The 16,224-nt window shown below is 47.8% G+C and overlaps 1 protein-coding gene across 2 annotated transcripts; it reads right to left on the bottom strand.

Annotated features, from left to right (window-relative positions):
• Nucleotides 1-291: 291 nt before the first annotated feature.
• On the bottom strand, nucleotides 292-14,966 carry LOC27207933 (protein sevenless). 2 transcript variants are annotated; one of them, XM_039296483.2, is made up of 12 exons: nucleotides 14,786-14,966; nucleotides 12,157-12,957; nucleotides 8,459-8,533; nucleotides 7,957-8,022; nucleotides 7,437-7,832; nucleotides 7,138-7,377; nucleotides 6,747-7,075; nucleotides 2,030-6,687; nucleotides 1,694-1,971; nucleotides 1,440-1,634; nucleotides 938-1,383; nucleotides 292-869 (listed from the first exon to the last, which is right to left on the bottom strand). In XM_039296483.2, the coding sequence occupies exons 2-12, from the start codon at nucleotides 12,844-12,846 to the stop codon at nucleotides 572-574; spliced, it is 7,671 nt and encodes a 2,556-aa protein (XP_039152417.1). In that variant the 5' UTR covers nucleotides 12,847-12,957; nucleotides 14,786-14,966; the 3' UTR covers nucleotides 292-571. The 2 variants fall into 2 exon arrangements, with proteins under 2 accessions (XP_039152417.1, XP_039152416.1); XM_039296482.2 differs by having other exon boundaries at nucleotides 12,157-12,969.
• Nucleotides 14,967-16,224: the final 1,258 nt, after the last annotated feature.

Genomic DNA, 16,224 nt, shown 5'->3' on the forward strand with positions numbered 1-16,224 from the left:
ACAGGGGAAAATGATGAAAATAAAAGAGAAAAACTTTTTCTGGCCAACACGCATTAAAAACTCGGCAAATTCAATAAAATTAAGCATAGTCGTGAGAGGCATTAGATTCGGAATTACAATGAAAATGAGTTTCGAAAGAAGTTTCGCCGTCCCAAGTCGCTGTTATAAGAATATAATTTAATAAAACTGCAAAGTAAATAAATAAAGAGCACCACAATTTCAATTTGGTGAGAAAATATGGATATTAAACATTTGCATTACAGCTAAAAATGTACATTAAAAAACATTAGCTAGTACCAAAAATATAATAATATATTTAAGTCTATCCATTCATTGAAATATTACAAACAAATAAATAAATAGCTGGGCAAATAAAACTTATAGGCAATGCGCTTGCCCATAATTCCTGTATCTGAGATGAAAAAAAAGTATCTTAATCCGAAATAGAATACAAACTTGCATTCCTCATCGACCATTTTATATTCTCGTACAAATTAAACTTAGAACTTAGATTAAATGGAAAGCTAATCGTTTTGAGACGACCTTTGTGAAGGACACGGGAGCAACCTTTCTAAAGTCGGGAGACTCCCTCGTTGGCATACAATTGTTTATCCTTAAGCGGCACTTCCCGCAGCGTCAGGTTCTTATCCTCCGTCTGCTCCTTGTGCTCCCTTTGCTCCTCCGTGGGCTGGCCATCGAATCGCACCTTAAACTCCGGCCTGGAGCAGCTTACCATCGTATCCGCCGTTGCCGAGGCCATTTGGCTGCGCCGCAGATCGGTGCTGATGGCATGGAGTGTGTTGTAGCAGCGCCGGAAACTGGGCCGATCCCACGGATCCGTTCGCCAGCAAAGCAGGAGCAGGGAATAACTGGTGGACAGGATTAAACAAGGAACACCTATCGGTAAAGGATAAACTGAAAGTAACGATAGACTTACAGCTTCTCCGTGCACATGGGCGGCTGCTGGAGCCGTCCGCCCTCCTTGACATGGGCCAGCACCTCGAAGTTGTTCCTCGCCGCATACGGCTGCTGGCCCAGGGTGAGGATCTCCCAGCAGAGCACCCCAAAGGCCCACACATCCGACTGTGTGGTGAAGAGCCCGTCGACGAGACTCTCCGGCGACATCCAGCGCACCGGGAGCAGGCCCTCGCCCTCCTTTCGGTAGTAGTCGCTCTTGTAGATGTCCCTTGCCAATCCGAAGTCGCCAATCTTCACGGTGCGCCGACGATCCGTGCTGCCCGTCGATTCCGTGACCAAACAGTTCCGACAGGCCAGGTCGCGATGCACGAAGTGCATGTCCTCCAGGTAACTGCAGCCGTTGGCCACATCAATGCACATGGCCAGGAGCTCGGAGAGCGAGAGTCCAGTAGTGGGTTGTGGCTCCTAGATGACATCATCTTTAGTAAATTTATAATTATTACATCTAAAACTTAGCCCACCTGGGTGCTGGTAGCCCTGGCGGCACGTAGGTAGCTAAGCAAATCGCCCGCCTCCATGTGCTCCATGATCAGCGAGATGGACTCGGTGTCGAAGCAGATCCCCACCAGACACACGATGTTCTCGTGCTTGAAGTTGCTCATCAGCTGAGCTTCCTGGAGCAGCTCGGCAAATTCACTGGCTCCCTTGCGGAGGCTCTGGAGGATCGAAACCAGGTCAATAGTGGCCCCTTTTCCGGCTACCGCAGACTACTCACCTTGATGGCCACTCGTTGCGGCTCCTCGGAGTCCTCCGTCTTCAACTGACCCTCGTACACCTCACCAAAAGCACCGCTGCCCAGAAATCGGAGCAACTTCAGTTGACTCCAATTGATTTGGGGCAGCAGGGCGATGTCCGCATCACTCAGCGTGGTGGAGAAGGCGCGATTCCTGACGGCCATCAGCTGCTGTTGCGTCTGCAAGGTGGACAGGTTGCTCCAGATGCTGGGACGGCTCTGCTGGAGCAGTTTCTTGGCACGCAGGCGTCGCTTTTGAACTGAACGGATATAACCCATACAATATGTTGCCTTTCAAGTCCCAAACTCCTGACCTACCTTTTCGGACGAGCACCAATGCCAGAACGCAGCTGGAAACGATGGCAGCCGGCGCAATGATGGCCAGGACCAGGGATCCTCTCTTCTCCGGCGAAACGAAGGGCTCCGCTACCCGTTCGCTCTCCTCGCTGTAAGGTCCCCATCCGTGCTCCAAGCTCCGCGCACGCACCCGGAAGAGGAGCAACCTGCTCGAATGCAGACTCTTCACAATGCAGCTCAGCTCGGTGGTGTTGCAGAAGTCCAGCCACTGATCCTCCACGACCACCGGCTCCTCTGCCCACGGCAGCTGTTCCAATGACCCACCGCTATTGCGCCTTCTTCTACGCCTCCGGCGAATGTCGCTTCTCGCCTGGAGTGCCTCCAGGTTGTAGAGGGCAATAGGTGCTCCATTACCGCGGGCCGCCGTCCAGGTGACACGGAACACCTCCTCGGCGATGTGCTCCAATTGCGGCTTGCCCGGCTGACTGGGGGCGTCTCCCAGAGTCTCGTACACCTCTGCTGTGCCATGGTACAGTGGAGCTCCCGGCGTCGCCGCATAGCCCAGGAGCAGGCGACACTGATAGCGGGTTCGTGGCTGCAGTGGCTCCACCACCATCTTAGTGTGATTTCCGGCCACATTGCGACGCAGTTGCTCTGCCGATGATCGGCATTCGAGCTGCAGGGATCCCAGAGGATCCGGTGTTCCCGCCCAGGTGAGACTCAGAGAATAGGGTCCCAGCTCCAGGAGCTGCAACTCCGGTAATTCGGCGAAACTACGCACATGCAGCCGCTCGCTGCTGTTGCTCTTGGTGGGCGTGGCATGGGCCTGAACCCACAGGCTATACCCAGATCCCGGCTTGATTCCGGTCAATCGATGAGTGCCCGCCGTCTCCAGTCGCCGCTCGTGTGCCTCCCATTCCCGCCGATCCTGGACATTCTCACCATCCAGTTCCTGTTGCCAGTGGAGCGTGTAGTAGACACTTTCGCTACGCAGCTGCTCCGGCGGCAACCAGCTGACCTCCAGCTCCCTGGGACTCAGCACACGAACACTGAAGTTCCTTGGAGGCGAGGGCGTGGCAGAGGCGGTAAGGAGCTCCAGTGGTGCCAATGCCAAGGTGGGTAATGCCAACTTCTTTTGGTAATAGCTGCTCAGAATTCCTGATACGCGATAGCGGGTGAAGGGCAGCAAGTCTGTAAGATTCAACGATTCCCCAGCACTGAGCAGCCATTGTCCCAGGGGCTCCTCCCCATGCTGGTGCTCCTCGGATCCCTGCTCCTTGGCCAACGTAAGATTCAGTTGGTATCTAATGCCAGGAACAGGCAGTGGACAATCTTCAGAGGCTGTGATCATGGGTAAGTGCAATTGGCATCTCTGCTCCTCACAATCGGTTGCTTTCAGGAAGGATCCGCCGGACGAAGGAAGGAGCAGACAGTTCTTGGGCGGATAGGCCTGATAGTTGTGTGCCTGGAGCAGACGCACCTCCTCCGGCTCCAGTTCCACCGTATACTCCAGCTGCTGCCGCCGGCGACCATAAGCACGAAGGCTCCAGTTTTTCACGGCATAAAGGTATCCCGAATCCTGGGCCAACTGACCAGCAATGGAGTCCTCGCCCAGCAAATTCAGCTGTGCCCGCAAAGCGCTGGTCGTGCACAGCTGGCGGGCCACATCGTAGACACACAGCTTGCCCTGGTTGTCCACCAGGTTCAAGGTCTCAGATCCGGGCTCTAAGCTTCCTGCATGCAGACGGATTAGCGGCTGAACCGTTGCCCATTCCAGCTCCGAGCCATCGGTTAGATTTCTGCCCCGAAGCGAACCATTTCTCGGAGATCCCTGCTCGTACTCCAACCAGATCAGGGATTGTGCCTGTGGCAGAGCCACCAGATCCTTCAGCAGCCGCCCCCTGGGAGTGCTCCACACCCGATCGCCCTGCAGGATCTTCCCTTCGAAGTTGCACAGATCCAGGCGATAGATTATCGCCGCCTGCGGTGCAGTGGCATCCAGTTCCGCCCAGTAAACGATCCGCTGTATCCAGTCCACGGCCAGTGCCAAGACCTCGGCCCTCATCCTGGCCAGCTTTGCTGGAGCTGATCCCGGGACATGGGTGAGCAGCTCCACGTGCTCGTTGACCCACAGCAATCGCTGCTCGCCCTCGATGCCCACCAGATGCTCCACCGGACTGGCCGTGTGCACCAGTCGCCTGCGATTCCGCGTGTCCAGGTCCAGCTCGCCAATGAACTCCGCATTGGCGTAGAGTACGCGGGGCACCGCCTGCACCTCTGGTGCAACATGAAGGGCATGGCTAGCAGCGCCCGCTGCTGCTCCAGTGGCAGCCACACGTGCCTCCACCTGAAAGTGGTACGTCTGATCCGGTTGCAGGTGCTCCACGCGGGCCTCCAGGGCACTCTGATTGAGGCGCAGCTCCTCGTGCAGCTCAGATCCCAGCCAGCAGCTGATGTGGTACTCAAGAGCCTGCATCGGCGCCTCCTGACCCTGTTCCGGCGCATCCCAGCGGAGCACAGCACTCACATTGGCCTCCTGCAGGGCGGTGGCCAAGCGCTCCACGAACACGCGCAGCCGACGAGGCTGACTAGGAGCCACCGGCGGGGTGGTGAGCTGCACCCGAGTGGTGTCTCCACTTCGCCACGCGGTTCGCGGTGTTATGCTGATCTTCAGCTGCAACTGCGCCTGAGGCAATTGGGTCAGCCGAGCAAATGGTGTGCTCAAATCCAAGGTTTGGAGTCTTTGGCCGAACTCGAGGAGCAGACGATAGGAGACGCTGTGATTGCCAGCGGAAGTGGATGGCTGCCAGCGCACATGGAAGTCGTCCCAGTGGCCATCGTCCAGACGCACGCTATCCGGGACCACGGTCATGGGAATAACCCCCTCATCCGGCGGAGGCAATGGTTGTGGGTCCAATAACTGCAATGCGGAGGCAGGAGAGGCCTGGTCCGGAGTCGGTAGCTCCATGACATCCTGAGGAGCAGCCAGGCGGACCAAGCGAGCTCTGCTGCCACTCCGCTCCAGCCAAAGAAGTGCGCCCAAGGGCCGCAGGAGTTGCAAACTATCCGGGACAGCCGGGAAGACGCCCTTAATCTGGTGGATCATCTGCAGCGCATCCCCGCCGGCGGTCAAGGGCGCACGATACAGACGCAGTGCACCAGAGCCTTTAACAAGCCAGAAGAGCTGATCCTGCTGGGTGTCCAGCACAAAGGAGGCGATGCTGCCCTCCAGTCCATTAACACGATAATAGGTGACCGCTTCATCGGGCGTGGATCCATGTCGCGACAGCTGAGAGCTGGTGGCATAGTACAGGTGGCCCTGACGCGAATCCAATGCCAGGAAGTTGGCCTCGAAGATGGGCAACAGTTCCCGACTACCCGACCACGGATCCATGCGCACCACGCAATTCCTGGCCAGATCCGTCCAGTAAACTCTTCCGCCCCGCCAGTCGTAAGTCACCGAACCCACGTGCTGCAGTGGTTCCGATATGGGGCATCCCCACTGGCTGTGCACCATATTGATGCAGTGCAGCAAGCCCTCGCTAGTGACGTAGTAGCCTACGCTTTCATTCACCATGGTCATGGGTCCGGGTAGTCGCTCCAACTGTTCCTGCTGCACTTCCAAGCCCTCGCCCAGCTCGTTCGTATGAATGACACTTCCCTGCCGGCTGGCCCATCTCAAGCGATGTGGACCTAGTGGCCAGGTGCGGGCTGCCAGCGGTTCAGTCCACTCGCCCGGCTCTCCATCCACGTTTATTGCCCTCACCCGCAGTTGGTAGAGATTATCCGGCTGCAGGCGCTGCAATCCAAAGATGGGTCCACGAATATTCCGAATGCTAAAGGCACTTTGGCTGGCCACATCGAGCACTTCCAGTTCGTAGCTCCAGCTGCGTGCAGCATCCGCCGATTGGTAGGGATTGCGTTCCGGCTCCTTCCACGAGATCTTCGCCGCCTGCGCTCCCAGCAATGCCTTCAAGCTGTGCGGTTTTCCTCCAGCGCTGGTCAGTGGTTGACTTTCCGGCACCAGGAGTATCACGGCCCAGCAGTCGGGCAAGTTCTTTAGAGGCCATGAGGCACTGGGACTGGCTGCCTGACCCTGCTGCTCAACCAGGATCAGCTGACCAGCATCGGGCAGGAGCAGGGAGCGACCCAGCAGGGCAAAGCTTTGCCAATGACTGGATGCAGGTCCATTTCCAGCTCCATTCGCAGGCGGAGGAATCGGCAGTGAATGCTTGAACCCACCATCGTAGCTAATCTCCAGGAATTTGCCCTCCTGCGGAAGCATTAGATGGATGAGGAAGTGTTGCGGCTGCACCAGGAACCAACCGGGTTGCCTGATCCTCACCAGGCGATGGCTCATGCGACCATGCAGATCCTGACGCCACAGCGACTCCTCGTTCCTCCAGAATATCCAGCCATTCAGGGCATCCACTTCCAGCTGTTCAACGGGCAGATCGAAAGACTCGCCCACTTTCTGTGCTGCTTCGCCCAGCAAATCCGTGCTGATAATCTGGAAACTGGATTGATTTCGCTCTGGCGACTCCATGGCGAAGTACAGTCGGTGATGCAGCCAATCGAAGCTCAATCTGCGAGCAACCCATCTTCCACTGGAAATGTTTCCCAGATCCAGCTTGAGCTGCTGGGCCGGACTCACCATCTGGCCGGATTCAAATTTTAAGCTGCAAGGATTTCATCGGACTTAGCCATATAATTTGTATAGATATCTAATCCTTCCCACCTGCGCAACTCTCCATGTACGTTCAGCAGCCACAGTTGTTGCTCCCGCTTTGACCAGGCGATATCCGCCAGTTCCTCCTGAGATTGATAGATCATGGAATTCTCACCGGCCGGTTCCAGCGATTGCCACATCACAGCCCTTCGTCCGGCGAGCAGGACACTTTCTGTCAGATCCTTGACAGGCTTCTCGTTTCTGGCGGAGTGAGTCTGCACAAATCCCTTGGCCACCGGACCCTCACCCTGTTTGTTGATCATGCTCAGCGCCAGGGTATAGTTGGTGCCAGCTTGTAGCTGGGAAAAGATGTAGCTACCTCGTCCGGCCGGAACCAGCTAAAAAGGTGAAAGATATGGATACTACGGATAATTGGAATGATTGGATGACCATCTCTCACCTGTTCAATTGTGGCGTTTCCCTCCGAGGAACCCAAACGCAGGCGGTAACCCTCGATGGGTCCATTGGTGAAGCGACCGGGATGCCAGTGGACAGCCAGGTGGCTGTCGTCCAGACCCAACAGATGCTCGATGACCGGAGCCGAGATGGGCGCGCCCTCGGGGGGCGTTTGGTAGGCGGGCGTGGCCGGGGAGTAGAGCACTTCGTCTCTATTCTCGCCGAAAGGCAACTCAAATCGGAACTGAAGAAATGCATACGAATATATATATTAAAAATGAAAATGATGCAACTCAAACGTACCCTGTATTGTGTGTAGGGTATCAGAGCCTCCAGTATCTCGCACACATAATACTCGTCACAGTCGTAATCGGCTAAGTTAAACCAGGCACTGGAACCAGCCTCTCCGGATGCATCCTGGTCTGCCTGCTCGAGTTCCAGCTCCTCGCCGTGGTGATCCACAAACTGGTACTGTATGTTGAAGGGTCTGCTGGCCAGGTAGTGCTCCGGAAAGTGCATCGCCCAGCGGATGGTCAATGGCGTGGCCTGTCCGTCCGCCCGTGGAGCTCGCTCCAGCTGCGGCTGCGTCCGCTCCACCAGGTGGCTGATGGCCAGGCGCTGGAGGTGCCAGTAGTCCCGCTGGGCCATCTCGCAGGCGCCGATGCAGGGCATGTCGTACGGGTAGAACTGGAGAGACAGCTGCGGACGGGCCAAAAGGGGAGACAACAACGAACGGGGTCAGACTGGATCTGGATATGGATTGGGTAGTGGGTACTGGGATCTGGGTACTGGATGGGATGATTGTTGATATGCTGCCACTTACGCAGGCCTCCTGGCAGGATTCCAGCTCCTTGAGGGCGCGATACCACTGGGCACAGCCCTTGGTGCACTGCAAGAAAAGGATGTAAAATATTTAAGGAAACCCGGAGGAACATATCAAAATAGAGTATCTGTCAATTTGGCAGCATTTAAATATATTTTTGTATCTTTAAAACACACGCTGCCAAAAATTCCCGTTCTTAGTTACTTCACAGGCAAAACCGCTCATTGATGATCAAGTGTAAATTACCAGCGAAGGAAAGGAAGGGGAAAGGAATGGGAAAGGAGCCCAGGAGCAAGAGGGAGCTCATGAAGATCCTCTTCGATGGCTTCCTCAGTTGCTTGGAGAAGGAGAACGACTGGCAGAGGATCATGCATTTCGAGTTCGTGTCCAATTGATCCGGTAACTGGAGTGGTTAACCCAGAGCGCGAACAAAGGTATCGGATTACCCGACTGCTCGATCCTATCCCATTTCAATACCGGCTCCCCAAAGTCTTCGACTTACTCGTGTTTTGTAGCACTTCTCGCCATTGTCCGCCTTCTCGCATTGTATTCCAAACTCGTCCAGAAACAGATCCTCCTGGAAAGGGGGAAATAATTACAATGAAAATGTGAAAGCAATTAGTATTTCATTTTGGTCACTTGGGAACGGAAGTTGCGGTGAGTTTGTATGGGAAAAAGCTGAAGTGAGCACATATATATATCAGTTATATAACCATATAGCAATAAATGCGATTTCTGTGCCAATGCCGATGGTTCAATTATTTCGATCAATTATCATTGGGGAGCAGGGAGAGAGACCTCGAGCATCTCGCTAATAAAATGAACACAAATATATGTTATATACACTCTCGATTAAGTTCGCTTCACACACATAATGTATTCCTTCGTTTTATTTTTGCATTGAAATTAGATTTCCGAAAACCAACAATGATGCTGCATAAATTTGGCCGAAACTCGTTTTGGCCACGTGAGCCATGAAGATCTACCGAGTTTTGAAGCCATTTGCATAGACGAGACTTTTTGAGCCACCCAAGGGTTCCACATACCGGCTTAAAACGGGGTCATCCATGCAAAACTCGATGTTTGTGGCTTAAATACAAAACAAACCCATTCGCCAGATATTAATAAAAAGTATTTTTAAAGTCATAAAAAGTTATGTTTAGATATAAACAAACTGTAACTAAGGTTTGATTGTAAACTAAACAAAACTTTAACCTTTTTACGAGTAAGTCTTAAAGTTGAACTTAAATTAAGCAAAAATTCCATGGCTCATTAAATATTTCTTTAAACTTCACATGAGCTCAAGTCAAATCTCTACTGCCGTTTGTATCTCGCAAATCCGCAATCCTTTGAGTTTCTTTACCCCAAAAAAAAATAAAATAAAATGGAAAGCCAGTACTTAAAATCCAATTTGGCACACTTTGAGTTGCCCCCTGCGCCATTTGGAAACTCCTTAAAGTGGCCAACTTTGTTAATTGTGTTGCTCCAGCTTGCTAAATGGACAAGTAATTACCAGGGGATTTCCCGCCGTGGATTTGGATTTCCTCACGAGTGTGTGTACTTTTTTCTGGTGCTTGCACTTTCCATTTTATTTTATTTTTATTTTGTTTTGTTTTTTTTGTTTGTGATTCGCACACGCGTCAATTTAATTTAGAGTTCTACGTAATATTTTATTAATTTAGCTTGATTGGCTTTTTCACAAACAGAAATAGCTCTTCACACAGCGAAAGAGAGCTCCTCCCTTCGCCAAGCGGAAAAACGAGGGAAAAAAGACGCCATGGAGCTGGCGAAGAACCCCCCGGGAGACGGGAGACGAGAGACGAAAGATTGAGCCTGGGGCCCGAGACTAATTGGCATTGGGGGTTTTCATGTCGTCATTGCTCATCTTTTGTTGTACAATTTCTATTACATTAACTCGGAAACCGACCCACACACACACGCGTACATACACATATACACACACACACACACACACGCACACACACATTAGAAAGGGGGCGGGGCCGGAGGGAAGGCCGCCAGACTGGGTTGGTGTGTTATTGACACCATTATTGTCCCATTGTTGTTGCTGCCGTCAGGCTCTGGAAAAGCGAGCCAAAGAAAATACACTTGTGTGCTTACGAACGCACAGCAGCGCCCAAATTAATAGTAACTCAATTGCAAATACAAAAAATTAAAAAAAAATAATATTGAATTTTGAAGTTTTAGTGCTCTATTCCAGCGCAAATTGTTGGGCTTTATATATCTCAATCTTTTAAGCTAACTTTAATCATGAGCCATTCAACTTCCACGACTGCGAAAGAAGGTACTTATTTGTTAATATTTTTTTTTTAACAGCACTCCTATTAACTGCGCCGCAATTATAACACTACCTACACGTACCCGTACACTTAAATTGACTAAACATTTTGCTCACTCTCGATTCCAACAAGGCAAAACATCTTAATAAAATTTCTTTTGTTCGCCTCGCCTTTCTAGGCTATGCGAAATCCAGTTACTGGTTGAAAATGGAGGTTTGGTTTGGTCTAGTTTATTCCTGGGTCTAAATCATCACCAGCTCAAGCGATTAAAAACGAGTCATAGGAAGAACTTAAGTGCGTAATCAAGGTTTCGATTAAAATGGCAATTTGTACAGCATGAGAACTGAACTAAATAGTTAAATCACACAAATGACATATATTAATTGCTTAACTTAAGAGTGATTATATAATTTAACAACTGATTCTTGGATTCATCAATGCTCTTCGGTCATTAAATTGAATTCACTCGCATTCTCAACGCCAGATGGCGCTCGCTTATCATTAATTTTAATTGGCGCGATGGGGATTGGTGTGTAAGTGGAGTGTCGAATTGTGGATTACTGAATTGGCGCTTTCCTAATGAATGAAGTGCCCGCCAAGTCACTGATTTACATGCGGCTACTAACTCCGATAATACAGTAATTAGTGTTCGCAAATTTGCACTGCAAAAGATGTATATATGTACTTATGTGCCAGCTGAAGTGCTGACTATATACTTGAGCATTTTAGCAAGTAAATTGCATTGTTAAGGGGAAATACTGGGAATCTTGGAGTAATTAACTCCATAAGAACCATTAATCTCATTAATTTCATTAATATTTAATACTTAATATGTATTAACATTGCCCTGATTGTTGCAATTGCAAACCAATATGTTTAGCACTTTCCAAAGCTTTGACACCATATCTCATATGTATATGCCCTTATCTATATTTTATAATTAATTAAAGGCACACTTTTTCATCACCCCTTTGACGCATTTCACAGCTCGCATTACAAAAACCTCTGCACTCACTTAGCCGCAATTAAAGCATAAACAAAGTGCATCAAATAAAACAAGTCAATCGGTTGCCTAATTAAAAGCCTTTTTAATTAAGCTCACCAGGACATGAAACTAAGTAGTGTGGGGAAATTAATGAAAAATATACGTGGGTAAAAAAGAAATATATGAAATATACACGTATACAACACTATGGGTGCCATGATGATGATTTTCTGTGCAAAACATGTGACATGTGACATGAGACTCTATATGGCACAAAAGCCAGATAAAACACACACCCACTCAGTATGCAAATTGCAATAAAGCCGAGCCGAGTGAGTCGAGGAGGTAACCCAAATAATGAGCCAGATTCTAATCCCGATCTGTTCTGTTTCAGCTAATTGAAATGTCACTTCATCCAGCCCACATATGTATGTATATATGTAGCGTACATATGTTTAATCACCGACTTAACTCGACGATCTTCAATTACACATATCATTTAATTAGCCGAGTGCGAGTGAGCGATTAATGGCCACTGGAATGGTCGGAAAATTCATTCAACTCAAAAAGCTAGTCAGCTAAATGTCTGAGAAATAAAAAGAAATGGTTGAAATATATAACTTGGTCTACGTGATGAGTTAGCCAGCTCGAGTTGCACTTGTTTAGATTGTTTTTTGATTATATCGTTGACACAAGCAAAACTGGAAAAAGAAACATTTCGCACCCGAAAGTCGCTTTTGTTTATTTATTTATTTTTTCTTTGCTTTGATGGATGTTGCACAGCCCTGGGGAAATTCATGTTTTGTGCATGTTTTATGCATGTTTTATGCTCTTTTGACACAATGTGCATTATCACAATGTATGTAAATACAATATAAAACTTAGTTAAAGCTTAAAAAAAAAACTAGAACTCACCTCAACAATGCAGCGCTGCACACAATCCCTGGTCACGCGTTCCAGGACCATTCGCTCGTCGACGCCGTGCTGTTCCTCCGCCGGATCCCGATCCCGATCCCGATCCTCTGGCGAATGCTCCATTGTTGACTGTGGTCTGCTGCTGATGGCGATGCCCTCGACAATGCTTGGCGGAGCTGCGGCGGCGTGCTTGTGCCAGATGGCCACCTTCTCGACCACATCGCTGTCCAGTTTGGGACGCAGCAGACGCATTTGGTCCTTGGAGACGGGTTCGGGACTCTGGTGCACCGTATAGTTGTGCGATCGGCAGACATCGCAGCAGATCGAGAGTAGAATGAGCAGGAGAAGATTGATGATCAGTATGGTGGATATGCCGCCATGACCATCCTGACCACTGGCCAACTGGCGGCCCAAGCGAGCCAATTGCTGGCGAAGATCGAAGGAGCTGCTCTGTTGGCGAACCACAATCTTGGTGGGTGAGGCATTCTGGGAGTTCGACGAGGCGGAGGAGGAGGATGAGGTGCCAGGTGCCTGCTGGTTGATATGGGTGGTGGTCATCTTGGTGTTCACATTCACCGCGATCTTCACATTGAAGCTGATGTTCAATCTCTTCGTGGGCGCCGTAGCCTTGGCCTGTTTGTCCTGCTCATCCGACTGGTGGTCTACATTTTGGTGCCAAAACATAGTCATCGAGGCACTCGATCTTCACCCCGAGTTCACCGATTTGTGGCGTTCGATTCCTATTTCACTCGATAATCGTTGTTTTCTTCGGCTGAATTTACATTTTAGTGCCGCATTTGACTGAAAACGAAACTGAAAAACAGTGAAATACAAAAGAGAAATGGAAAAACGCACAAATAAAAATCAGATTTCAAATAGCAGAGTCAAAAAACCAATTCAATTGGAAATTTTAAGTACACAAACTAATTTCCATTTTATGCAAATTCGAGAAGCAGCAAACGAGGCAGTTACAAAAAATGAAATGCAAGTCATATTTTACGGATACCCTTTACTCAACATTATGTCATATAATGTTAAAATATATGAATATATTTTATTAATTTGGAATGAATCATGCTAACTTTCCATTAAAGAGAATGACTTATTTTTTGTACTTCAAGTCATTGCAGTTGCAATTTAAAGGCATAAAAGAAGCTGCTAAAAGGTCCGAACCTAGTAATTTGCAAATATTGTATATCATCAAGCCAACTTATGTCTAACTAATGGAAACTCAATCACTGTATTTACAAAGTGGCAGTTCTGCCCTTGCCAAATGCAATATTACTATCATTTTTGTCAAACCGTCAATTATCATGAGTTTTCCGGATTATTACTCAATTTATTGTAACAATTTACATGTATAGTTGATTAATAGTTGTACCAATAGCATAAAATGCAAATATATGAAATATTATTAATAAAATTGTGTAGGCAAGTGAATATACCCCACGAAAAAGCTTAGGTACATCGCATTCTACTTATTTCAGATGCAGCTCAAAGGTTCAACGCACAATTGCCGGCGAGATAAAACGGGTAAACACAAGCACACAATCTGAGTCCGGATCGATAAGCCAAAATCCCGATGATCTCCATAACTGGCTTGGCCAGCTTCCACCGCCCAACTCATACAAATTTCGCCGGGATTTCGTTTAGAGGACATGGGGATGGGGTCCATGGTCTCATGGTCCATGGTCTAATTAATATGGCGTCTGCATAATCAGCTAGCCAAGCGACAAGTTTCAATTAACATGGCGTAATGCATGGCCAATAAGTCACGCCCCCTTTAACCGCCCACAGCAACAACAACAACAACAATAGCGAACGGGAAGTGGGAAGTGGCCATAACAAATTTATCCTCATTAAGATGCAAACACATTCGACGGACGGAGAATAATCGAGCGGAGTCGCACTTTCAAAAACGGAAATCCCTTTTGCCCGCAAGTTCAGCGAAATATAGAAAAGTGTATAGTGTATAGTGTATAGTTAATTGCACTTTAATTTCATATTTACCAGCAACAACAACAGCACAGCAGCACGGAAAATGTTAATTAAATCGCCCGATGAGCAGACTAGACCGAACAAATAAATACATATATATAAAAACAAAATGAAACAGAAAAACCGAAAATAAATTGAAATTCAAATTGAATAAACCGCGCGAAATAGTGAAAACACGAAAGATCACAGCGGATTAATTGCATTAAAGTTATTCAGAGAATATTATGCAAATGCTGCCGGCCAGCGTTTTGCATTAATTAGTCGAAGGTATGCTATAGTACATATATATACACAGACATATATATATATATGTACAATCAGAAAGTCAAAACCGATGGAGCCTTAAACTCTCACCCACATTTCGCTCGAATAGCCGCTGTTGAAGTTGTTAAGCGCTGTTCACGCGCTTTAATTCAATTTATTGTTGATTTGAGCGGCTTAATTGCATTTTATTGTTGCAGTTGCGGCCCCAACTGAAAAGCAACTCCACACAGATACACACACACACACAGGAACACTCAGTGCACGCGAAAAAAAAGGGCATTAAAAGTGACGAAATTCATGCAAACACACACACACGCACGGATGTATCTTGTATCTTTGAGTGCGCGAAGTACAGAGCACAACTCACTCGACAAAATGTCGCAGATATCTGGATGTCGATCGGAATCTGGATCTGGATGTGGAATTCCCGAAGCGTTACGTAGTGCGCAGTGGCGCGATCGCAGCAGAACTGATTTGCCGGCGAGCGGCGGCTTTTTAACCAAGCCCCAAGCTCCAAGTCCAAGTCCAACCCCCCAGCTGGAGAACTTGAGCACGGAACTGAAACCGAACCGAAGCGATGCGATGCGATACGATACCATGCGATACCATACGATACCCTACGATGCGATGAACGATGAGTGACGAAGCGCACCGCAACCGAACCGAACTGAACCGAACCGATCTGAAAGGCCCATTGATCTTCTTTTTCGTGACGCAGCAACTGTGACGTCACTGGCAGGGCAACCCCTAAACTGGATATCATGGGTAGATAGCCCACTGGGCTTCTCTTTCCATGGGTCAAAGCTCAACTCAATCGGTTGATCGGGTAAGCAGGTCTTAGATACAGATAGATAGATATTTTCCAACGAATGTATCTCTTGCAAAATTAAATCTTAATAAGAACATGATCTTAAGATTGTGCTTCTAATTGATTTGATGATTTTGGTTTTAAATAAAATTCGTACTTACATAGTAATATCTTTTTATCACTAAAATTGAAGTAATATGCTGTGGACTATGTAAATGTATATAATTACATTATATTAATTGAATTACAGTACTAATTTTTAGTCTAGATTTATTAAGACTAAATATATTGAAAAGCTTACCAGATGTTTAAATTTCAACTTCTTTAAATAGAAAAAACATTATTATACATAGCTTACAAAAATAATTATAAATAAAACTCAATTTAATCGTAACATGAATCGTAAAACTCAATCGTAACATGAATAGCGCAAATCAACGCGATTTTTCGCCAACAAATAAACGTGGCAGAAAATTTGTTTAAATCGTTTAGCCGACTCACTCTGAGCACATTTAACTACCATAAGCATTAACAGTACACCTAAATTGATTATTAAACTAATTGATCGCAAGCAGCAGTAAACGCTCGAAAATAATTGAATTCAATAGGGAACAAGCCCACACAATCAGAAAATAAAGTCATCAATTGCGGGGTATAGAATTGTATTTTTATGAAAAGTTAACGAGATGTGGAAAGTCATAGAAATACATTGAAAATCTTCAAGCAGCAATATCAAACTCCAAAATATCATATTTTCATAACTTTTTAACCGAGAAATATGAAACGAATTTCTTTCATTCATTTACACAAACATTTAGGTATTTTATTACTCTGTAGAATCGAAAACTGGCAAGCTAAGAAATATGCAATATATTAAAGCATTTTCCGAGCATTTGAAGCACACAAGAGTAGGCAATTTTCCGGCCACACATGACTCGTGACTCATTCAACTGACACTGCGGGATGAAAAATTGAGCGGCGAGTGAAAGGCTTGCGTG

The sequence above is a fragment of the Drosophila simulans genome, chromosome X (assembly GCF_016746395.2).
Source record: "Drosophila simulans strain w501 chromosome X, Prin_Dsim_3.1, whole genome shotgun sequence".
NCBI lineage: Eukaryota > Metazoa > Arthropoda > Insecta > Diptera > Drosophilidae > Drosophila > Drosophila simulans.